The sequence below is a fragment of the Nanorana parkeri genome, unplaced genomic scaffold (genome assembly GCF_000935625.1).
Source record: "Nanorana parkeri isolate BGI_ZX_2015 unplaced genomic scaffold, ASM93562v1 scaffold126, whole genome shotgun sequence".
Classification (NCBI taxonomy): Eukaryota; Metazoa; Chordata; class Amphibia; order Anura; family Dicroglossidae; genus Nanorana; species Nanorana parkeri.
The window spans coordinates 52387-76416 of NW_017306394.1; the positions used below are offsets into that span (position 1 = coordinate 52387).

Below are 24030 nucleotides of genomic sequence, written 5' to 3' on the forward strand. Positions count from 1 at the left end.
ACACAGACCTAATAAAAAAGGACAGGGCTTTAACCATTCCTTACTTTATTCAGAACTGAAATACAAAAAAAAGTTTTTTTCCTAAGATATAGCGTTATGCTTCTTGTAGGAGAAGGGGTGTGCATAGACAGAAATGTATTCAGGGTGTCAGGTACTAGACTACATGAAAGGCCATTCCTCATTGTAAGAAAAAGGGGTAAAAGTGTTAACTGGTTGTATTTATTCACTGAAGCAGCTTATCATTTTCAAACCAAGATTTATATTTTTTTATATGAATCCATACCTGTACTCGTGTTCTTATAACAACACAGAGGTGTTATTTTTCCTGTGTTAAGTAATAAAAAAAAGTCCTGTTGATCTGACAGAAATGCGCTCGGCTCCTAAGTCCTGTTGTGGGCTGACAATACAAAGCATTTTAATCACCGAGTGGTGTCAGCCTTGCCCCGTAGTTTTTTGCTAAACTACTCAAACCTTCCCAGTCTCTTCACCTCTACAGCATAGTCTGTAATTATTCTGTAGGTCAAGATAAGAGCTAGAAGGGCTAATTCGACTCCTTGACGTCACACAGAAAATGTACACAGGGCACATGACGGCTCTTCATTTCTGACAGGGTCAGCGGGTATTATTTTGCACTTTGCGAACAGATATAGCAAAAGACTTTCAATATTTACCAGACCAAAAGCTAGCAAATAAGACGCGTACATACGTTGTTCATTCACATACATTTTTTTAAATATTTTTCTTCTATCGGGTTTTGTGACTGTGTAATATGTCATGCCCTTCTACAGATGACATCACACTTACAGTGGATGGTAAGGATACCTATGAGGAGGTGAAGAATGCTGGGCGATACAGGTTAGTAGCGATCTGTAAGGATATATTTGGACAGAAGGTTTTATGTAAAGTGTTGATCAGTCATGGCTTATGTTTTCTAGGGAATGCCAGCGCACTCAGGGGGTGTCCACCACAGACCTGGTAGGCCGTATGCTGCTCATGACAAAGACCCATCACAGTGTGGTGAGTACTGGGCCCGCTGGATTGGTGACATGTATGGGGGTCTCTGGGAATGTGAACATGTCTTCTCTTTCTGCCTCCCCTCCTGAGTACTGAAAACATTGAATCATATTTTCCTTTAACGCCCAACTCTGGACTATTTTTAAAGTACCCATGCAGTGGGGTCCCTCCCATCCTCCCCCCTGCACTGCATGGGTAAATGCTCATTTGGCTAGGGAGGGGCAGGAATAACCACAAATACCTTTTTCCTTGCTTTATTCCTTAACCAAACGGTCATTTATCTGATGCGGGGAGGGGGTGACCCCCCAGTGCAGGGGTACATTTAAAAGCAGCCTGGAGTTGGGCCTTAAAGCTGAACTTCCACGAAATAAAAGGTCTGCTTTACTCACAGCCCCCCACCCCTCCCAATACAAATGGCGTTATAAAAGATATTGAAAAATGCAGTTTGTACAAGACAGTGTACTGATGTTCTAATGAATTCAGAGCTGCTTTAATTTGCGTCCCTGTAGTGCAGCTTTCAGAAGAGTGGAAATGGTGGTATGTTTAACATGTACTCAGCCTGTCATAACTATTTGACTAATTTACTGTTGCTCTTGCAGGAAGCTACTCAAGATTATAAGCGGCACCAGGACAATTTTGGTAAGGTGAGTAAAGCCTATTGTAGGGGTCTCAGCTCCTACAGATGATAGTGCTGTGTATTACAATTAGAGGTGCACCGAAATGAAAATTTCAAAACCGAAATGTAAAAAATTGTTAGGCCGAAACTGGAAATGTTTTTTATTTTAACTTTTTTCAAATTTTTTTTTTTATAAACTTTTGCATTTTTTTATTTTTATTCATTTTTTATTAAATATTTTTATTTCTTCCTTTACTTTTAGGGGTTTCAGGGAAATCTAAACAGACCCCTGATATTTCCCTTTTAAAATAGAAAAAGAGATTGAGTCCTCAATCTCTTTTTCTGCAGCCCCTGTTAAAAAATGAACAGCAATCCTCTATACTGAGTTTTCCTGTTCATTCATAACATGAGGACAGAGTATGTTTACTATAACCACAATCATGAATGAACAGGAGGTGATGTAGATCACTTCCCATTCATTCATAATTGAGGATATAGTAACCATAGTCTGTCCTCAATTATGTACAAACACTCAGCGTCACTAATCGCTGAATGATTGTACCCGCTCTCTATCCTGACACACTGTCACAGGAGACTGAGTGAGCGGAGCTCAGCCTCCTGTGACAGCGCTGGCTGCCTCCGCCCACACCGCCGCTCTCCTCTAATCTGTGACAGGAGGCTGAGCGGTGCGGGGAGGGGAGATGCCGGCCGCTCACAGCGCTCTCCTCCCGCCTTGAACAGTTTCTCTCCTCCCCGCTGGTACATAGAGAAGCGCCGAAGAGGAGAGAGAACGGATGCGCCGCTGTATCGGCCATAAAATGGCACTTTCGGCATCGTGCCAAAAGTGCCATTTTCGGCCAATGTGTTTCGGCGACCGATATATCAGTGCATCCCTAATTACAATATTAAAATGATTTAGCAAAAACAAAACTTCATAATGTTTATCATTATGTAATAAAAGGAAATCATTTGGTTTCAGTAGAGTTATTCCTTCACTCTTTGATAACTAAGGACCTTCTTCACCTGTGTATCTTTCTTGATCTGTGTGATCTCCACATAATATTTATTGTCTTATCCAGGATGCCAGAGGCCGCAGCCCATGGACAGGGGTCTCTCAGTTCCTTCAGACATCTCAGAAGATTATGCAGTTTGCCTCGGGGAAAGAACCTGAACCTGGGGATAGTATAATATATGTCGCTGGAGCCTTCGATCTTTTCCGTATCCTTTTAAAACATATGCTGACCAGGGGCGTAGATAAGGTGGGGGGGTAGGGGGGTTCAAACCCCCCCCCCCAGAGTGTCCTGGCAGTGGCTAGCGATGGGAGGGCAGAGGGGGTCACGTACTCCCAGCCGTTTAACAAGTCACCTAGAAAAGTGGAAGGCACATGGGGACTCACTGGCCAATAGTCACAGGCAAATAGTCCCACCGCACTCTTGACCGAGAAGCCCCATATAATGTGTGTGTTGGGGGGTGCTGACGGATGTCGCTTTTTTTTCAAACCTTGGTGTGTCTGCTAGATAAAGTCTTATAATTTGAGGAAGCTGAACCCCCCCAGGGAAAAAAATTATCTACGGCCCTGATGCTGACTGTGTCATTGGTAGTATCCAAATTTAGTTGTCATTGTTTCCCACAAGGTCTTGCCCTACCTGTTCTTAAAGCTGAACTCCAGGCAAACGGCTAAATACTCAGTTGAAATGCATAGTTAGAGCAGTTTTACCTGCCAAAGGATTTGTATGACCTTTTTGGATAATTAATTTAAACCATTTGAATAAAAGTTGACTATTGTACCCTCAGGAGTGCTATAAGGTTTCTTCCATCCCCTGTGACTGTTACTTTTGTCGGATAGCTTGGTCTGTATGTAAATGTGGGAAATAAAAAAAGGTGAAATAAAACTAGAATTACAAGTATTAATGTCCAACTCCGGACTGGTTCTTACACACTAATTAAAAAAACCTGTGAGAGGAGAAATAGATCATTTACTCACCCCCTCTTTGACTTCTGTAGTGTAGGGGGTGATGTCTTCCTCCTGCCGACAAGATCCCAGGGAATGCTGAGTAGCCCAAATCCTGCTATAGGATGCTGCAGCACAGTGTAGGGTCGTCTTCTTGTGAGATTTTGGCTACTCAATATTCTCGGAGGTCTGGCTGAAAGGATGTTGTCATCACCCTCATCTAGACACTACAGGAGGAAGCCGGGGAAAGGTAAGTATATTGTTTAACCAGTTGACATCCGCGGTGTTAAACCCCCTTCCCATCCAGGCCATTTTTCAGTATTCAGCGCTGCGGTACTTTGACTGACATTTATTCCGTCATGCAGCGCTGTACTGAAATGAATTTTATACCCTTTTTTGGGGACAGATAGAGCTTTCTTTTGGTGGTATTTATTCACCACTGGGGTTTTTATTTTTTTAAGCTGGACTTCAAACTGCATTTAATCACCTCATAAGGCGTCCAGTCGTCCTCCCTCTGGTTAAATGCGATAGAGCTGCCTATATTCCCGCATCTACCTAGAGGGAGGACGACTGGACACCTTATGAGGTGATTTAATGCAGTTTTGAAGTCCAGCCGTCCTTCCCCCCCCATCTCTCCTAACTACAACCCCATACCTCAGTACGAGCTATGCCTGGGAGAGAATGTGCAGAAGCCTGAGCTTTGCAGGTGTGATCACAATTGCAATGCTTTTCAGGCTTGAATGCAAATATTAAAGAAATGCGTATTTTTAAAAATATATCATTAATTATGCATTTCTTTCATTTTTGCAAAAATCGAACGTATCCTTTAACTTTTTTCCCACTGGCTTAATTTTGTGTTTTCATTTTTTTAGGGAAAGGGAGGGGGGCAGCTTGAATAAGTAGACCTTGTCACTGAGGTAAAAGGTCCACCTTAAAAAGAAACAAAATTGAACATTAATAGTGAAAATGTAGTGATGGGGACTTGAAATTAGAATGAACAGGCTGCATACAATCTGATCCTAGAGCAGATGACTGCTGTCGTCTTTGTGGAGCTATAATAAAATGGACACTAGTAAGTGAAGCGCACCTTTCCAGTCATGAAAAGCAACCCTTACTAAGCTTCTCAGACTTTTTTTTATTTTTGCCTACAAAATTCCTTTAACAATCTGCTGCAGATATCGGACATATTGACTTCCTGGAGAAAGTTCACAGGTTGGCTCCCAAGCCGTACATCATCGTGGGTCTGCATTTCGATCAGGTTAGTTGGAGATGACATCTGTGGCTTTCACATTGTATTTGTGATTGTTCACACTCCTATATAACCCTGTCTGTCTGCAGGAAGTCAACCTTTACAAGAGGAAGAATTACCCCATCATGAACATACATGAGAGGACGCTGAGTGTTTTGGCCTGCAGGGTGAGCATCACGCTTTCAGTTTTCTGTTTACTCTTTTGAGTTTGCATTGCCAGCTTTTTCTAGCTGCCCCTTTATGTAATAAGTGAGAACAATATGGCGGGTATTTATCCAAACTTGAGCAGACAGAATCTAGAGCAGTTGCCCATAGTAACCAGTCAGTTTCTCTCTTCAGCTTGTTCAGTTAAACTTTGAAAATGAAACCGAGAAGCTAATGGGTTGCCATGCAGAACTACTCCAGATTCTGTCTGCTCCAGTTTTGATAAATTCTTCCCTATCTGTTCAGGCTGTCATAATGATCATGTGATCGAGAGCACTCCTACCAACTTTAAAGCCTACCGCCGTGCTTCCACTTATATGTGTACAGCTGGTGGGAAGGGGTTACATCCAACTCCAGCTAAAACGTTTAAAGCAGATACAGCAAAGGTATTTTTCTTTTTGAAAAAGGTTTAAACATATGAATAAAAGGTGATAAGCACCTCTAGTAGTGGTTTATTTATTTTTCCAACCCCTTTGACTGCCACTTTTGTTGGGGAGCTTGGCCTGCATGTAAATGTGAACTAAAATATAAATGAAGGCATGTGAAATAAAAAGAAGCAAATGGAACTCCTATGCTGAATACTATTTTTATAAGTATTAACACGTAAAGCTCCCTGAATACAATATTTTTGTCTTTAATGGCCTTTTACTTGTCCTAAGTGGTCTCACTCTCAGTTTTGTTCTCCTTTTTCTGAGGCAGTATGTTTCAGAAGTTGTCATCGGTGCGCCCTATTCCGCCACGTCCGACCTCCTGGATCATTTCAAGGTAATCGTGGTCATCCAGAAGTAGATTTGGTTATGGCACTATGAGTGTAGGATAGCATATGAAGGAACATTGGACAGGACTTAATGAATGAGCATATGACAGCTGATCCAGTGGCCAAATTGTGGTCATGGGATAAAAACATATAGCCCGTGTCTGTAGTTAAATCCAAAGTCCACTGGGCGCTTACAAACAATAGAAATGCATTGTGTTAAAAAAGGAACACAAGACAGGTAGAAGTGAAGTTGCTTTTTTCTTTAGCTATCCAGCCATTTAATAAATTCCTCATTACAGGTGGATCTGGTTTGTCATGGAAAGACAGAAGTTCTCCCAGACAGAGATGGATCTGACCCTTATGCAGTAAGTCCCTCTACGCCTGTCTTTATCTACAAAGTAGCCTGCCTGTTGATAATTTAAAGGCCCACTCCAGCCAAAGCCCTTTTTGAAAACATTTTTGGTTGTTGTGGAGAAAGGTTAGATTCTCTCTCAGATTTCTATCGCTGTCTGTCCCCACTGAGGAGATTTCGCTGCACTGCTCCCAAGCGGTGCAGGGTCACTGTAGGTCTATAGTGTTACAGGAGGATATTATGTGTCGGTATCTAGGACTTGGGATCCGTCTCAAATCTCTATTCAGGGAGGGATGAAGCTCCTTTCACTTTTACCCACTGAGGAGATTTACCTTTTACTTCTCCTCCTGGTGACATCAGGACTAGAATTGAGTGAAACAGTTACAAGTATCTGCACTGGTACTCGAAAAGTATCTGTGCATCCCTAATAAAGACCTTTTAATTTTGTTACAAAAATAATCTTATTCTAACAGTTAAATGTGACCACTTTGGGGGGAAAAAGGAAAAATGCTACACTAGGATTATTCCCTTCTATATTTCATGGTAATCCACATCGATTTGCAAATAGGAAGTTATATCCAAGTTATCCCTAATATTTTTTTTTCATAAGGATGTTCTCAAACGATCAGGGGGTAAGTATCCATGGCGATCTCCTTTACAGAATGTCCCCGAAGCCTGGATTATTTTTCTATTTTTTACATAATACATTGTTATTGAAAAATAAAAACATAAAGAACAGCAAATACAAGCTTATAAGGAAACCCCTCCCCACCAAATTCCCCCCACAATGTTCGAGACAACTGCAAAACATAGACATGGAAATAATTTCCAAAAATGTAGCCCAGTATCCATGAAAGACATGCATTTCAATAAACGGGGCTTGAAAAATGTTAGGGCGTCTCACCAGTCAGCCAAAAATGTCACCAGTCAGCATGACCGGACTATAGCCTTGCAATTTATGTAAAAAACATTTTAGGGACAGATAGAGCTTTCTTTTGGAGTTATATAATCACCAGTGGGTTTTTTAAATGTTTAACTATATAATTAAAAAATAACCGTAAATTTTGGGGAAAGTTTTTTTTCCCTACGTTATGTTAAAAAACATTTATTCTTACCCATATTTTTGGTAAAATATAAAAGACGGGTTCACATCGGGTAAATATACACCAAACATGTCAAGCCTTAAAATTGCACGCACCCGCAAAATGGGGACTTAAAAAAAGAAATTTGTGGGTTTTTTTAAAAAGTTTTTTTATGCTTCTTTATTTTTTTTATTACTTTTTTTTTTTTAAATGTTACACTTAACTTTATTGCTATCACTTAGGGGGATAAGAAACCCCCTATGTGATAGCCAATTTACATGACAGGTCCTCTTTATGGAAACATCAGGGGGCTCCAAGACCCCTAATGTCAACTAGGGACCCCCAGAGAAGCTGATGAAGCAGAGATCTGCTTCACCAGCTTCTGAAGCTGGAGAGGGACAGCAGAATGCGGAAGTGATGTAATATGCATCGCTTCCTGCATTCGGGGTCTGGAGAGGAGCTCAGAGGAAGATTGTGTACCGATCTCCCTTTGATCTCCTGTCACAGAGCAGCCGTGCCAGTCCTGGCCGCATTGGGCACAGCGCGTCTCGGAACTGGCAACGACAGTGACAGCTGCTGCTATTACAAGTGATCGGGCTTCTCTAGAGACGCCCGATCGCTTGAATGTAAAGCGGCCGGCCGTTTAATTATAATGGCCGGCCGGGATGCTACTAGAGGACGAGCGGATTTTTCAAGCCCTGTCAATAATGAAGCCTGGGTTATTAGTAGCTCTAATGTCACCAGGCAAATATACAGTAACGGCACTTGGTAACCATTAGTTCCAAGACTAGATAAATTCAGCAATGGGACGAAAACAGATCCTCATCCATTGTTTATATCACTGAAGTCCATATATGAATGAAGTTGGGAGTTTCGTATGAACAACATCCTCAGTTTTGCGTATCTGATGCATGAGTAAATATCCCAAGTGTGTGTGTCTCTCATCAAAATGACAATCAAGTATTTAAAGGTAAAGATAATCATAAGCAGCAATTAGTAGATGAAAACACTTAACCAATAAGTGGCCATAGAACATGAGTTTAAGTAGCTTTGAATAACAAATGATCAGTAAACATTCTGCTTGTTATATGAGAGAGACATATAAAGATCACGTTAATACATAGATCCTTCCGAGACACAGACACAGCTCCTCACATATGAGGAATGACGATGTCGGATATATAACAAAAGAAAGTATTTTCATCTGCTAATTGCAGTTTATCATTACCAACCAATTTATTGTCTGACCATATGTATGAATTAATTTACAAACATCAGCGTATGTCGTTCCAGTTATATATAGTCGGCTTTTATATGTGGGTCAATTATATGTCGGATATTATTAGTACTAAACTGCGAATGCTATTTCAAGTGGAGACAGGCACACTAGGAACATTTACGCAGGCATTAGCTCTCTTTGGATACACAAAACTTAGGATTTTGTTCATACCAAGTTCCTAATATCGCTTTGTACAACTGCAGATTTCAGTGATATAAACTTATACATGTATGTATAAGTACATGTATACATGTATACACTTATACATGTATGTATAAGTACATAAATACATACATTGTATGTATTGCATACAATGGATGAGGATCTGTGTTCCTTCCTCGCTGAAGTTCTCTAGTCTTGGCAGTGCTGTAAACTGCTGGTACAGTAGATTTCCCCTGTGACATTACCATTGCTAATTATCCAGGATTTTGTGACATTCTATAAAGAAGAACTCTACAGATACCTTAACCACTTGCTGACCGGGGTGTTAAACCCCCTTCCTGACCAGGCCATTTTTCAGTATTCAGCACTGCGGTACTTTGACTGACATTTATTCCATCATGCAACACTGTACTGAAATAAATTTTATACCATTTTTTTGGGGACACACAGAGCTTTCTTTAGGTGGTATTTAGTCACCACTGGGTTTTTTTTTTTTTTTTACTATATAATGAAAAAAGGACTGAAAATGTTGGAAAAAAAACATGTTTTCCCTACAGTATGTTATAAAACATTTTATTATTACGGTACCCAATTTTTTGGTAAAATATGGGGTCATGTCGGGTAAACAGACACCAAACATGTCAAGCTTTAAAATTGCGCGCACCCACAAAATTGCAAAAAACTACCATGCCTAAAATTGTCCATAGCCGACACACTTTAAAAGCTTTTACTGCTTATCCGTTTAGTGTTATCAGTGATTGATGTCCCTAAAATTATTGCTCTCACTACGACGTTCGTGGCGATATCTAACATGTGTGGCATAATCGTTGTTACAAGGGAAACATCCATGTAACAGCACCGTGAAGAAATCTTTTTTTCTATTTTAAAAGGGAAATATCTATTTAGACCCCTAATATTTCCCCGAAGCCCACATTGAGAAAGAAAATGGTAAAGAAAGGATGGTACGGGTGCGGTGCAGTCTAATACTTGAGATAAGGAACATGGGCAACCCTGATACATAACCTCACACAAAACAATCATATAACAAAGTCAACGTCTTAAAATGGAAACCTCAGGAAGTCATTGGTGAAGCCGGTTCTATGCTAATAAACTAACAAAGGGTATTCAAGGCATGTCAGCCATTATTAGTTCATTCTGTCAGGTAACTTAGCAGGACGCAAAACCCTATGCAGATCCAGAGATCCAGATCCAGAGAACGGCTGGTGAAGGGATTCTGTTTATAAACCTTCATTGTATTTTTCTTATTTTCCCCTTTGGGCTGTCTGGGTGGTTGTTTATTTGCTTGTTGTGTTTGTAATATGTCCGTGTCTAGATTAGACGTTCCGTACCTTTTGCTCATACTCTGATCCTTAAAGGAGAAGTCTCTGAATTGTTTATACTCAGTCTTGCGTAGTGCCATTGCAGAAAAGCACATGCTGGGGATAGCAAAACTGACTGTCTGTGGCTTCTTTGTGCTTGGCCAAATACATGTGAGCAGTTTCAGAAAAGTAAAGACCTTTTTGTGACCAGTCCTCCTCCTATGTATGCTGTAATGTCAGTATAGTGTAGGGAGGGCTCAGACACATTTTCATTGGTGTCGGGGGCTGGACTGAACAACTTTGCTCTCTCTCTCTCTCTCTCTCTCCTTTTTTTTTTTTTATAATAGTCACATTTAGTGATTTCAGTGGTTACTTATTTCAGGTCAAAGTCAGACTTTTTTCTAAAAAATATTTTAGGAACCCAAACGCCGAGGTATATTCCGGACAGTGGACAGCGGAAGCTGCTTGACAACTGATGATATTGTGCAGAGGATTATCAAAAACAGGTCCGTATTGTATTGCATGACACTGTTTATATGATACATGTATTTTTAAGTTAATTATATGATAAAACGTATGTGGACATCCCTGCAAATTGAGTTCAGGGTAGTGTCTGTCAGTGCCCAGCATACAAAGATTTGTAGATCAGTCTTTTCTCCACCAGGGTTCTTTCGGAGATTGCTAGGAGTTCCTTGAGCAATGAACAATTTGTGCCTTTTTTTTTAAATGACCACTCGCATCAATGACCTTTTTGGCCTAGTGTTATGGGGCCCCTTGCTTCAATGAGCTGAAATTGAAAGGGGCCTTCTCCACTGACCACCAATGTAAAGGGGCATTTTTCTCCACACCAATGTAAGGGGACACCTCCAGTGGCCACCGGTGTAATGGAGCACTATGCTGACCTCCAATGTTAGGGTGCACTATACTTACCACTACTGTAAGAGAGCACCACACTGACCACCAATGTCAAGGGCATTACACTGACCACTAATGTAAGGGAGCACCACACTGACCAATATAAGGGGTCTCTGAATTGACACCAATGTAAAAGGCAGTAGAGTGGCCACCAATATAAACAGGCGATAGACTAACCACCAATGTAAGAGGCACTGCACTGACCACCAATGTAAGCGGGCACAACACCGATGACTAATCTAGGGGGCACTACACTGTCCACCAATATAATGGGACACTACGCTGACCACCAATGGAAGCAAGCCTACACTGACCACCAATATAAGGAAGCACTACAATGACCACAAGTGTAGGGGACTTTACGCTGACCACTGATGTAAGGCGGAACTATACTGATCACCAATGTAGGGAGGCACTACACTGATCACCAATGTAAGGGGGAACTATACTGACCCCCAATATAAGGAAGCACTACAATGACCACCAGTATATGAGGCATTATACGGACCACCAATGTAAGGGGAGCACTTTTCCACTGTGAGGTAACTACAGTTTTTACTGTCTGAATCTTTTCTAGCCATCATTAATATTTGTTTTATTTAATTATTATTATTACTGAAAATAACTTGTAAATAAAAAATAATAAAACTTCTTGTAAAGAGCATCCCTGGGTGTCAAGTGCACTAAGAACACCACATTCCTCCACATGCCTTATTCTTTTGTTTATTCTTGTATCTAAACTTTATGTTCACCCTAATGTACCATGAGCTGTAGATATAGTAATTATTACCGGGGTTCCCTGAGACCTGAAAGTTATATCAGGGGTTCCTTCATGCGAGAACAAATTCCCACTTCAAAATCTTGTGGAAAGCCCTCTCAGAAAAGTGAAGGCTGTTATAAGTGCAAAGAGGGGGCCAACTCCACATTAATGCCCATGATGTTGAAATGGGATATCCAAGAAGTTTATTCAGTAGTGATGGTCAGGTGTCCACAAACTTTTGGCCATGTAGTGTAACTTGGTCCCTCTGTTACCCTGTGTTCTCATTCTACACCAAAACAAATATATTGCCACCAGTGGAGTTCTGTTTAAAGGACAAGTTCACTTTTCTGACCATGTTTCATGTTACACATATTTAGGTTCAACATGAAACACAGCTCTGCACACGCAGCCACATCATCCATTCACAGGTCCACTAACAGGATCTGTGAATGGAAAGAGTACAAGTCCCACAGACTCACGTCACCACACTTGTAGTCCGTGTGGAACCTAGGAACATCTTTCCTCCTCTTAAGCAGGCTAGGAGAAATCTCTGCACTCATGCCCAGCTTCATCCAACCTCTTTGGACCTCTGTCCTGGCTGCTCTTCACCTCTGTGCATTTAGAGTCATTTTGATTAATTTCTTACTGTATAAAATGTTGCTGATAAAACTTGTTACATTTTTTTTCCTGTAGGTTGGAGTACGAAGCTCGAAATCAGAAGAAAGAGGCAAAAGAGCTAGCAGTGTTCGAGGCACAGCAGAAACTGGAGCGAATCGTGGAAGGGCAAGAAAACTGAGAGGCCCTTCTTCATCTTCCATATATATACAATACTATTCATCATGAACAATACTACACACTCCTCCGACAGTCCCACATCCAGCATTCGTTCACCATCACCGTACCCGTCAAGTCACACAGGTGGTCTAAGGATTATGAGTACAGGCCTGGTTTTGTCAGGATGGAACACATTCAGCTTAGTGCAGAGATCCAACCTGACACCAAGTCTGGGTTCTCATTTCCTATAATAAACAACCGTTTTAAGAGACGGGGATGAAACCAGTTAAGGTGCCCATACACCAGAAGAGCCGACTGTTGTTTTGACCTTACGCAATAAGATATTTTAAGAGAACCTGTTGCTTTTAAAATACCTTACTCATTCAGGTATCAGTCAAATACCTGGGAGACCGGCAAAGACAGTACACATTAAAAAATGTGACTTGCGTCAAGCTGAATTAGATATTTCAGAAGTGACAGGTTCTCTTTAAAGGTATATTTAGCCAAAACAGTCTGCAAGTCTGAGCAGCTGCTGCATGTGAACTTGGGTCTCTTGTCGGTGTTTCCTTCTGGCTTTCATAATGGGAAAGTTTTGCTGATGTGGTTTATGGATGCACATCAGCAAGTATTTGTGTGAGATTATGGATGTTTTTATTGTTTTTATACAATACAAATTCCTTTATTATACAATATTACTCAAGGGAGTAATGTGCCTCTTTTTCTTCCTTTTATTTTCTACCATCTATGAAAAGAAGAACTGAGCATTTGTTAACTGAATGTAAAGGAGGGCATGGAAATATAACAGAGACGTGCTGAAAAACAGGCAATCTCTGTGCTTTTCCCCCAAAGCATGCCTGTCTCCCCCACCCCAGCGCCCGCCGTGTGAATTTTTTAAAACGCGATTGTGCAATTTTTAAATATTTTATGAGGTAGCCAATTACATTTGCATATCTTTTATAAAGCACACTATTACCCGGTCAGCTGTGCTAGTTTTATATGGCGTCGGGGGCAGTTTTTGCAGCACAACAAACGTCTGAAGGCCTCGCAAACCTCATGAGTTCTGAGATCTTTCCATCTGTGTCATGGTCGTTTTCCCCACAGAAAGTTGCCCTCTTTTTTTAACTCCTTCCCAGCCTGATTACCTCACATTAGTCACAAGCAGACTCTTTTGTCCATATCTGTCTGCGTATGGCCAGTCTCAGGAGTCTGCTATCAGCAGATAAAGTCCAAAGCAACCTAATATCCTGCTTTTATCTGTGTATAGGCACCTTAATGTTTCTTCGGTCAATCCAAAACCACCGTAGTTGGGACCATCCCTATATTTGTTAGTACTAATCTTCTTACACATGCGGCATTATATTTGTACTAGAGGGGACTGGTCTGCATTGGGGGAGGGGGGGTAACAGATAAGGTTACCGGGAATGCTACCGATGTATGGATTTGGAGTGTTCTATGTAATATTTTAATTCAGCCTTGGTGTAATTTGCCATGCTGGTGTACAGCGAAAAGAGCGTTTGTTTTTATTTATTGCAATGAAGGACGGATTTATTAGCCGGGAGGAATAGTTCGTCAGAGTTTTCCCAGCTTAGGCTATGTGCGCGTTTGTTCACGTTTATTGAATTCTTTTGCAACTCTTCAGATGCCCACAGTGTGGGCGCATATTAAAGAGGCCCTGTCAGTCTTCAAATGATCCTAAGTGGCACCCCCCTGCGATGAAAGAGGTAATATATTCACCTTTGCTGCAGCCTGAATCTTTGCGGCTCTGGTACAGCATTGCTGCTTCTCTCAGGCTCTTCTGGCAGAGTCAGAAGCCTGTGTCCCCCGCCCGCCGTTGCATCCACGGACCCCGACATCACTGCTGTTTCCTGTAGGGACGTTGCAGTTGAACAGTAGAATGCCGGCAGGTGGCAGGAAACAGGCACCCAATGCTCTTGAAAGTGCCTGATGCCACGTCTGGAGGTGACTGCAGTGCTGGACGGGAAGAAAGTACAGGTCACTGGAGATGTGATTATAATGTCTCTTCTCTTGCAGGGGAGTGCGCTTTTTTATTTAAATCCTGACAGGGTCCCTTCATGAATCACTGCCTGTTTACAGCTACAGCCACTAGAGGGCAGAAGCAGCAACAGGAACAAATAACACTATATGCCTCACGTATTAAGTGACTGTGTTGCCTGTAACGACCAATAAGATTATCTTTTCTATTTCATTAGTGTAGGTGAGGAAATAAATAGAAGAGTTGGTTGATGAGGGCACGCAGTTTTCCAGATGAGGTCTTTAAGTTCAGGTATATGTTCTGTATCCGTGTTCTGTTCAACTAAGTGTCGTTCATGGCTGACTTTAAATGTTTGTGATGCTTTGATTGCACGCACAATACTCTTATACAGCTCACATACAGTGAAGAATACATATTATGTATTGTGTTGCTTGCGCAGCGTCTTGCTCATAGGCCACTTTGTGCCAGTAGGGGGGCGCCTGCTCCGAGAAGAACGATAGAGGCAAAGACTGCTTTGGGTCTAATGGAAAACTCAATACAGACCCGCCTCTCAGAGTAGGCACACTCCCCTAATAGGGACATGGAGCGCCAGATGTGAGAAGTGCTGCACGTTCCCCGTAGGGACTAAGAGGGGCTCAGCAGCGGTTTGGCCTACTTAAGATGGCCAGTTCATTGCAATGATTTAATTCTGCCCATGTTGCTTGGCACTTATACTGCCTAACGTCCTATAGCCCCGTCATCAGGACCCGTAATAAAGCAAGATGATTAGTTGGCCATGGAAGAAAACATACCGTCGACGTTGCCCCTAGCAACCAAATAGCACCCAGTTGCTAAGGACACCACCTTTTTTTCCCCAGCTCAATGTTAATAATCGGGACACCAGTCTCTGTCTTATCTCTAAATGTTTTAAATTAAAGAGTTTTAATTGTTTTACCTGTCCTCCTGTTTTATTCCAGATGAGTGATGGTGAATGACGATGTTTTGCCAAATTGGCGCATTTAACGTTAAACACAGCGGTCAGGATCTTTATTTCCTCTGGCTGTAGTTTTTAAATCTGTTTGGACTCCACTAAAAATGGCTGTGACTTTTTCTGGGGGGGAAATAAGGATCCTGATCCTGGTGGGGTGGATTTGTGAATTGAGCCAGAAGGCTATATGTTGGCTAGAGAGTGTTTCGTCTGATACGGAATTCTGAGATACCATTGTTTTTAGGAACGGCTGTGTTAAAGGGTAGGTCCATGCAAAAATGTATAGTTCAGATTTGAGTAGACTCTGATTGGATGGATCGTGTGGTGATGTCTGTTATCTTTTTGGGACTCAACAGTGAATTTACATCTGTGAAATGATTAAAAACAAAATCTAGCACAAAACATGGCAACAGATGTAGGAGGTGGGTGGAGCTGGGACCTCCTTTCCACACAAAGCATGGCAATAGATGCCGCAAGTGGGCGGAGCAGGGGTGTCAGTCTCACACAAAACATAGGAACACATGCAGCAGGTGGGTGGAGCTGGGCAGTCACACAAAGCATGGCAACACATGCAGAAGGTGGGAGGAGCTGGGATATCCATCTCACACAAAACATGGCAACACATGCAGCAGGTGGGCAGAGCTGGGATATCCATCTCACACAAAGCATGGCAACACATGCAGCAGGTGGGCGGAGCTGGGACAAAACATAGTAACACATGCAGCAGGTGGGAGGAGCTGGTGTGTCCATCTCACACAAAGCATGGTAACAGGTGGGCAGAGCTGGGACCTCCTTTTCACACAAAGCATGGCAACACATGCATCAAGTGGGTGGAGCTGGGAAGTCCATCTCACACAAAGCATGGCAACAGATGCAGCAAGTGGGTGGAGCTGGGAAGTCCATCTCACACAAAGCATGGCAACAGATGCAGCAAGTGGGCGGAGCTGGGAAGTCCATCTCACACAAAGCATGGCAACACATGCATTAGGTGGGCGGAGCTGGGACCTCCTCATATTTTATACTTGGAGCTACTTAGGCATTGAACATGCCAGCTTTGACACCAAAACTGAAATGACAGTTTGGGCGGACCAGCCTTGCATTATGGTGTAAGTGGGCCCTTTTTTTTATTGGGAAGGGGGGAATCCTGTTCCTTCTTGGCACAGAAAGTTACTGCACAGCTCTAGCTTCTGCATTTACTGCACTCCTATGATTGATGATGACACTAATTGGTTTTGTAAAGTGATTTCCGCAGCTGCTGATTTTAAAACGATATCCATCATTATGATGAGGCCTCGGTGTCCTCGTCTGTACCATCTTAGTGCTATAGATAAAATGTAACGATTGATCTTGTGAGGGAAGGTGAACAAAACGCAGCCTGCAGGTGTAATCAGCATCCTCTGTGGCGGAAAACGCCAACCAGCGGGTACGCCCCGTTCTTTAATCAACATACGAGGGCGGCAAAGGGGGCCCGGAAGGACAGACCTTCTGTAATGAGCGGGCCAGCATAGTGACCTAGAACAGAAATGTGGGTGAGGGGGGAGGTTTACTGGCATTTATCAAATATCAAACCCTACAGTGGACGCAAGGAGAAAACTTTCTGAATTAACTTCCTCCTCCACAAATCATTTCCCAAACATTCTCTCTCCCACCTCACTCTTTTCTTCTTTATCTCCGGGCCCTATCTATAACAAGTTGTGTTCTGAATGGAATCTGTTCACCATTTCCTTCTATGCTTCTTTTGGGAGCTGTACAGAGGGATGTGTAAAGGATCAAACCTCTGATGTACAGGAACAGTGAACCGGCCTATGAAGATTGTGCTGTATTTTCAGGTAAAGGTATTGTGTGTTTTTGGGAAGAAAACATGAACACAGATGTCGTAACTGTAACAATCCTAATAACAGAGTAATTCTGTACAACCTGTAATAGCCCCATACTAACCATACAAGCTTCATTCTATGTGTGCATCTCTAAAAATCTGTCATATTTTGGTGAACAAATCCCCCTTCCCGCTTTCTCTCTTCCTTTCACACCCTTTTCTTTCTTTTTTCACTGTCTCCTCTCTCATGCTTTCTTTTCTCTTTTGCCCTCTGTTGCTCTCCACCCTCTTTTTCTCTGTTCTCTTTTTCGCTGTTATCCTCTCTGCTCTCCTCTCTCACGTTCCTCTTACTCGCTGCTCTTGTCATGTTCCTCTTCTCTCTGCTCTCCTTCCTCTCTGCTCTCCTCTCTCACGTTCCTCTTTCTCACTGCTCTTGTCATGTTCCTCTTACTCACTGCTCTCCTCTTCTTTCTGCTCTCCTTCCTCTCTGCTCTCCTCTCTCGTTCTCTTATTTCTTTCTGCTCCCCTCTCTCACCCTGCTCTACTCCCTTCCACTTTCTCTCCTCTCTCTCTAGCATCACTCTCTCTTTTATTTTCTTCTCTCTGCTCACCTCTCTTTCGCTTTGCTCTCCCAGATCTCTCCTCTCTCTCTCTCTTCTGCACTCTCCTGTCTCTCTTCACTTGCTCTCCTCGTTTTCTCTTCATTCACTTGCTCTCTTTTCGTTCTCCTCTCTCTTCGTTCTCTTCTCTTTCTTTTCATTTGCTCTGCTCTCTCTCTCTTAATTTGCTCTCCTCTATCTTCATTCACTTTACTCTCCTTTTCATTCACTGCCCCTCCCTCTCTTTCACTCGCTCTTCATATGATTCTCTCTCTCTCTCTCCCCCTCTCTCTCTCTCTCTCTCCCCCCCTCTCTCTCCCCCCTCTCTCTCCCTCCCTCCCTCCTATATCTCCATGTTATCTCTTCTCTCTCCCTATCTCTCTGCATTTTATCTCCTCTCTCTCTTCTCCTATATCTCCATGTTATCTCTTCTCTCTGCCCATCTCTCTGCATTTTATCTCCTCTCTCTCTTCTCCTATATCTCCATGTTATCTCTTCTCTCTCCCCATCTCTCTGCATTTTATCTCCTCTCTCTCCATATTATCTCCTCTCTCTCCATTGTATCTCTTCTCTCTCCCTTCATTTTATCTTTGCCGTCTCTCCATTCTTCTCTCTCTCTCTTTCCATCCACTCTCCTCTCTCTTTCTACATTCACCTCCCTCTCTTCTTTTGTCGCTCTCCTCTCCTTTTCTTCTCTCATTCTCCTCTCTCTTTTCTTCAATGTCTCCACAATTATTTCCTTTTATAAATTCTACATAAAGCAGTGAAAATAATTTCCTTGTTAGTTGACTTTTTTAATGTTTGACATTATTCAGGCAATGTTGTCACCATCATGAAACCCGCCCTGGGAAATACCATGCAGTCATCACTGAATGGCAGGTACCTGGCACTCCAGCGGCTGTAAAAGGGTGAAGGAATAATTTTATTGGAAAAAGAGGCCTTTTATATAATGCCTTCAATAAGCAAGCTAGTTGTTATAACACTGCGGTATCAGGGCTAGTTTAGTGTGCTGTTATTCACTTGTATTCTTTACCTGTTAGAGAACAAATATCAGACCATAAGGCTGACCTGTCTCCTGCCTCAGATCAGGACAGATAATTGACAACTCTGTCTGAGCTGCTGAGGAATGGTAAAAACTTCTGATTACCAAACCTAAGATAGAACCACATTACAGCTTAACACCTCTCTGCCCTAACCGGAAGAGATACAAGTAAATAATTTAAACAAAAGAATAGAAAGGTAATTCAAAAGTCCATATTCTTGTTTCTACAAATGCCCACCGGTGACTGATTTTCCTTAAAGTGAATTTGCTGGGTTTCCTCGGTGGAAATATAGTAGTATTGTAAAGAATATACTCCTTGATTAAGAGTATTAGAATTCCCTTTATTAAGCGACCTTTATCAATGCACTTGACCTGCAGGCATTGAGACGCTGAAATAGTCTACCGTTCTAATTTCGTTATAATCTACAGTAGGGAATGCATTATGTGATCAAGCATGAGCATATTCTATCGATATATCCAATAGGTTAGCCCGATCTGTCTGCCGGTAAATTAGCCCAGTTGTCAACTCTCTGTAATTATAAAGTGACACCAACAGATATAGATATGAAGGGCAATGACCTCTAATGAGCATGACAAATAGTTATTATGCCTCAAGCAGCGGCAAGGGGGAAGTCTAAGATTAGCAATGTAACAACCTGCCACCAAAAGGGTCAATTAAAGCCATTTAAAAAAAGGACACATTTCCCAGGAGAATGTGATGGTGAATGTTGCTCATCAATTAGTACTAGCTTCCCATCAAGGGTGTAAGACACAAATAAGATTAACAGCACGGTGCATAGATAAATGCAAAGTAATGCACTTTGGAATTAAAAATAAACAAATGGGTTATACAATTATGGGTATGCCGCTAGGGAAGTCAGAAATGGAGAAGGATTTGGGGGTCATTGTAGACCACAAACTGAAAGGTAGCTTTCAGTGCCAGGCTGATGTAAACAAAGCTAGCAGGGTCTTGTCCTGTATTAAAAAGGGGATGTATTGCAGGGACAAGTCTATAATTTTGCCACTTTATAGATCATTGGTTCGACCTCATCTGGAGTACGCGGTCCAGTTCTGGTCACCAGTACTAAGAAAAGATGTTCTTGAGTTGGAAAAAGTCCAGCGGAGGGCAACCAAACTAATTAGGGGGATGGAGGACCAGAGCTATGAGACAAGGCTACTAAATGTAAACATGTTCACATTGGAGGTGAGGAGATTGAGGGGGGATATGATCTCCATGTACAAAATGTTCAATGGTGGTAGCAACATTAGCGATAAACTGTTTAAAATTAACTCCATTACAAAAACTAGAGGCCACCACCTAAAATTGGTGGAAAAAAAATTCCAGCACAAGGGGCGAAGAGGGTTCTTCACAGTAAGATCAGTTAGGGTCTGGAACTCACTGCCACAGACAGTGATTTCAGCAAAGAATGTGGAATTGTTCAAGAAACTTTTGGACGATTTCTTAAGGGACCGTAATATACAGGGGTACAGGTACTCCTAGAATGAGATCCTATAGGTTGGACTTGATGGACTAATGTCTTTATTCAACCTCAAATACTATGTAACTATGTAACTTGGGGAGCTATTTAAAAAAAAATGCATAGCTTATGCAACCAGCAAAACGGCAAGTAATTTAATTCTGTGTGCGCTAACCAGCTGTTGTGAGAATGGGGCAAAAATAAGTTCTCTTCTGGTTGAATGTTCAATAGGTTCATTCATAAATAAGAGGGAATAGGGAAAATTCCGCATTGTGGTCACTAGATGGAGCTGAGGATCATTGGAAATAATGACATGTTAGGAAGGAGATACAATGTTACACTTCAAGAATACTGAGACGCCGCAGCCGGAACGGATCCCGACATTACTGTCTGGATCCACCCAGCTGCGGGATTGACAGCTGACTCTGTCTATCCAGAAGCAGAGCCAGCTGTGCCTGCACCCTCCCCCGTCCGTTCTGCCAGTCAGCGCTGGAGGATCGGACAGGGGAGGGGGGGGAATCCCTGCAGGGAGCCGTGAGTGACAGTCACCGCTCTCTGCAGGGAGATGATCGAGAAGTGAGCGAGCGATGGTATGTGTTCGCTCACTTCCCGATTACTGAGCCGACCTAATTGTCACAGGTCTGCTCAGATTATGAGGCTGAGTGAAAATCACTTGCCTTATAATTCTCCTTTAAATTGTAACCTTGTATCTCCTTACTAACATGTATGTATTTCCGATGATCCTCTAGTGGCCGTAATCCGGTATTTTCCCAATTCACTCTGTCCTGTATGAATGAACCTATTGAAGAACATTCAAGAAGAAGTGAAACTACTCTACTAGCATTCATGTTACCTCATTCTTATATAAGCTGGATAACTGGCACAGAACGAATGTACATGCAGTGGTTTTGCTGCTCGAATGAGATACACTATTATGCCAACAGTATTGGGCCCCTCCCCCTCCAAATCATTGGATTCAGGAGTTCCGTGACATTTCCTTGCTACTAAATATTCCGCGGTCAACTGTTAGCGGTATTATAACAAAGTGGAAGCAACTGGGAACAACAGCAACTCAGCCACGAAGTATGAAGTGGAACGCTGATTGTAAGTCAGGCCTTCTCATCCAACATCAGCACCTGACCTCACAAATGGGCACAAATTCCCACAGACACACTCCAAAATCTTGGGGAACGCCTTTCCTAGAAGAGTGGAGGCTGTTATTGTTGCAAGGGTGGCGCCAACACCATTTATATGCCCATGGTTTTGGAATGGAATGCCCCAACCAGCCCATGGAGGGGTGATGGTCCACAAACATTTGGCCATATAGTGTATCTGCTTCAGGTGGAATGACCACCCTGGTGTAACTAGCCATCGTGCCTGTGGCTGTCAGAGTCTTGCAATGAATCATGGGACTTGTAGTTCCACAACAGCTGGAGTGCTGAGGTTGCCTACCCCTGCTAGATCTTTGACACATCTCCGGCTGTTTGTTCCCATCTAAGAACTATTCGCAGGCTGAAAAAGCTCTTTACAAATCCCCCGTCAAAGCCCCGCTTTTTTTTTTTTTTTCTGGCTTTCATGACTAATTAAGGAATGATTATCTCTCGGGAAGGAAGCAGAAAATGCCTTCGGAGGTCTGAAGATCTCATTCCTACCCCCTCCGCCCCCTTCCTAGTCAAGGTGACAGCAATCTGGATGTATTAATATGCTGTTTTTCTCCATTATTCCAATCAGAAGTGTAAAATTGCCTCCGAATTGATCCGATGATTAAAGTGACACGTTGGATGTACCGTGACCCTCGTGATCCGGCTTGCTAATCACTGTTGCCGGGAACTAACTGATAATGTCACCGAGTGTCCCCAAGGTGCAGGGTATGCTGCTGCGCTAGCCAGAAATAATGATTGTCTGACAACCGCTGGACGCAGAGATATCATTAAAGGGAAGTTTTCCTGAAATAACTGCCGAGACGGATTTATGATGACCTGTAAAGTCCTTTATTTTGATGGTTAGTCCTTGGTTCTGGGGGTTCTATATAGCTGCTTTTAGGGCCTGCTCACACTGCTCTGGACACATTGCAGAGTGCACTCACGTGCGTTTACACAGTGCATCTTCAAAGGGACCCCCAATGAGCATGCATGCACCACACGCGCCTAACTCTCACTGTGGTGCAATACATGCCATCGAAGAGACCTGAGGGCACGTACAACACAACAAGGGCCCTTGCGTTGAGATAGTCCAACTGCGCAATGTGTGGTGCCATTCATTTTAAATTTCACTTAGCCAGAGCAACACCACAACCCACATGTGCATATTAGTGCTGATGTGTGCATTAATGTGGTGCGCTGCACTGAAAAAAAGAATGGTGCCGGGTGGCATTGGCAGCCCATTCACAATGCCAACGGGCTGTCCTGTGCAAAGCGCATCAATGCAAGAAAAAAATAAACCACCTACGTGGATCAGGTTTTATGGGGGCCCCCCCTGACCTTGTGAGCCCCGGTACAACTACACCCCTTGTAGGTCCCCATCCCCTGCCATGCAGCTGCGATCTGTCTCTTCCGGAGGTCCCCGGCGTACACTTCTTGGCAGGTGTCTTTTTATGAAAGAATATTTCATATGAAAAGGCGTCGAGGAAGAATCTTTTATTTATTCATTATGTGAGTTAAAGCAGCTCAGAGACAAACAAATGATATCGCCTCCGACAGAAATCAAATCACATCCAACAATGGGAAATAAGTGGCAGGATTGTGGAGTGGGGGGCAGCATTAAGTACAGGGAAGGATTTTGCGCTGCTGTCACTTTCACTTCTCGGGTCTGAGATGTATCAATATGTGTTATGACTTCCCGTCCGGGATGATCTGCACTCGGCTTATTTCTGCGCTCGGGGAAGTAATTGCATTTTTTTTTCTTGTTATTGCCAGTTCTCCATATGGAAGTCCTCCATCCTCCTATGCATCAGAACCCTTTAAGAGAACCGGTCACGATCGGGCTCATGAGCTTAGAGGAAGGCAACCTTGGCACTCAAGACACATCATGCATCTGGGTGTCACGCCTGCACCTGTCAGAGTCTTGCAATGCGTCATGGGACTTGTGGTTCCACAACAGTTGGAGTGCCAAGGTTTCTTCCCCCTGTTCTATGCAGCTATCACCTCTGGTGGGAAGTGACCCCAGTGCTGCAAGACCACCATGCTGCCCTACGGTCAGTGTCCCTTCCAGTAGGCCACCCCATGGCCTACCCCTGAAATGCTGTCTTTAAATCTTCCCTTCAGTCTTGCACGGCTGTACCGGCTCCTCTGATATCACTGCACACTGCGAGCTTCTTACAATGTGCATTAGAAGCTGCAGCAAGTCAGAGAGAGCCCGCCTCACTTCCTGGCTGGAGGATGTTCAGCATCATCTAGCACTTTCCTCCCCGGCCTGACTGTACCTGGCCGGCCTTTTCCATTCATTGGATTTGAAACCCCTCCGTGTATATATGGACTTCCTAAGATATGTAAGGATGAGACCCCTCTCAGGACCAGTGGCGTAACAACCGGGGGGCAGGGGGGGCACTTGCCCCGGGCGCAGGACTGAGGGGGGGCGCCGTCACGACCCCCGCTAAACGAAGCCCCTGGCTCCCTCTCTCTGCCACATTCACCCGGCTGTCATCGGGCGGCCGCTCGCTCCTCCTAGGCCACTGCGAGCGGCCCTCTACAGTGCCTGATTGG

At 43.1% G+C, this 24030-nt stretch overlaps 1 protein-coding gene and 1 long non-coding RNA gene across 4 annotated transcripts in view; one reads left to right on the plus strand and one right to left on the minus strand.

The window, feature by feature from the left end:
- Positions 1 to 12681, plus strand: part of PCYT2 (phosphate cytidylyltransferase 2, ethanolamine) — a 31642-nt gene extending 18961 nt beyond the window's left edge. For 2 of the 3 annotated variants that reach the window (XM_018553619.1, XM_018553620.1), the window contains 10 exons: positions 789 to 855; positions 936 to 1017; positions 1614 to 1658; positions 2710 to 2848; positions 4757 to 4839; positions 4920 to 4997; positions 5734 to 5799; positions 6091 to 6156; positions 10403 to 10491; positions 12354 to 12681. In XM_018553619.1, the coding sequence (XP_018409121.1) occupies positions 789 to 855; positions 936 to 1017; positions 1614 to 1658; positions 2710 to 2848; positions 4757 to 4839; positions 4920 to 4997; positions 5734 to 5799; positions 6091 to 6156; positions 10403 to 10491; positions 12354 to 12456 (818 nt within the window). In that variant the 3' untranslated portion in view covers positions 12457 to 12681. The remainder of the gene's footprint in view (positions 1 to 788; positions 856 to 935; positions 1018 to 1613; positions 1659 to 2709; positions 2849 to 4756; positions 4840 to 4919; positions 4998 to 5733; positions 5800 to 6090; positions 6157 to 10402; positions 10492 to 12353) is intronic. The other variant, XM_018553621.1, reaches the window with a different exon arrangement.
- A 2177-nt stretch (positions 12682 to 14858) lies between these two features.
- On the minus strand, positions 14859 to 18911 carry LOC108784766. The gene is made up of 3 exons (XR_001941092.1): positions 18902 to 18911; positions 17766 to 17777; positions 14859 to 14947 (listed from the first exon to the last, which is right to left on the minus strand). It is a non-coding gene; the product is annotated as an uncharacterized LOC108784766 (long non-coding RNA).
- Between the last annotated feature and the right edge of the window lie 5119 nt (positions 18912 to 24030).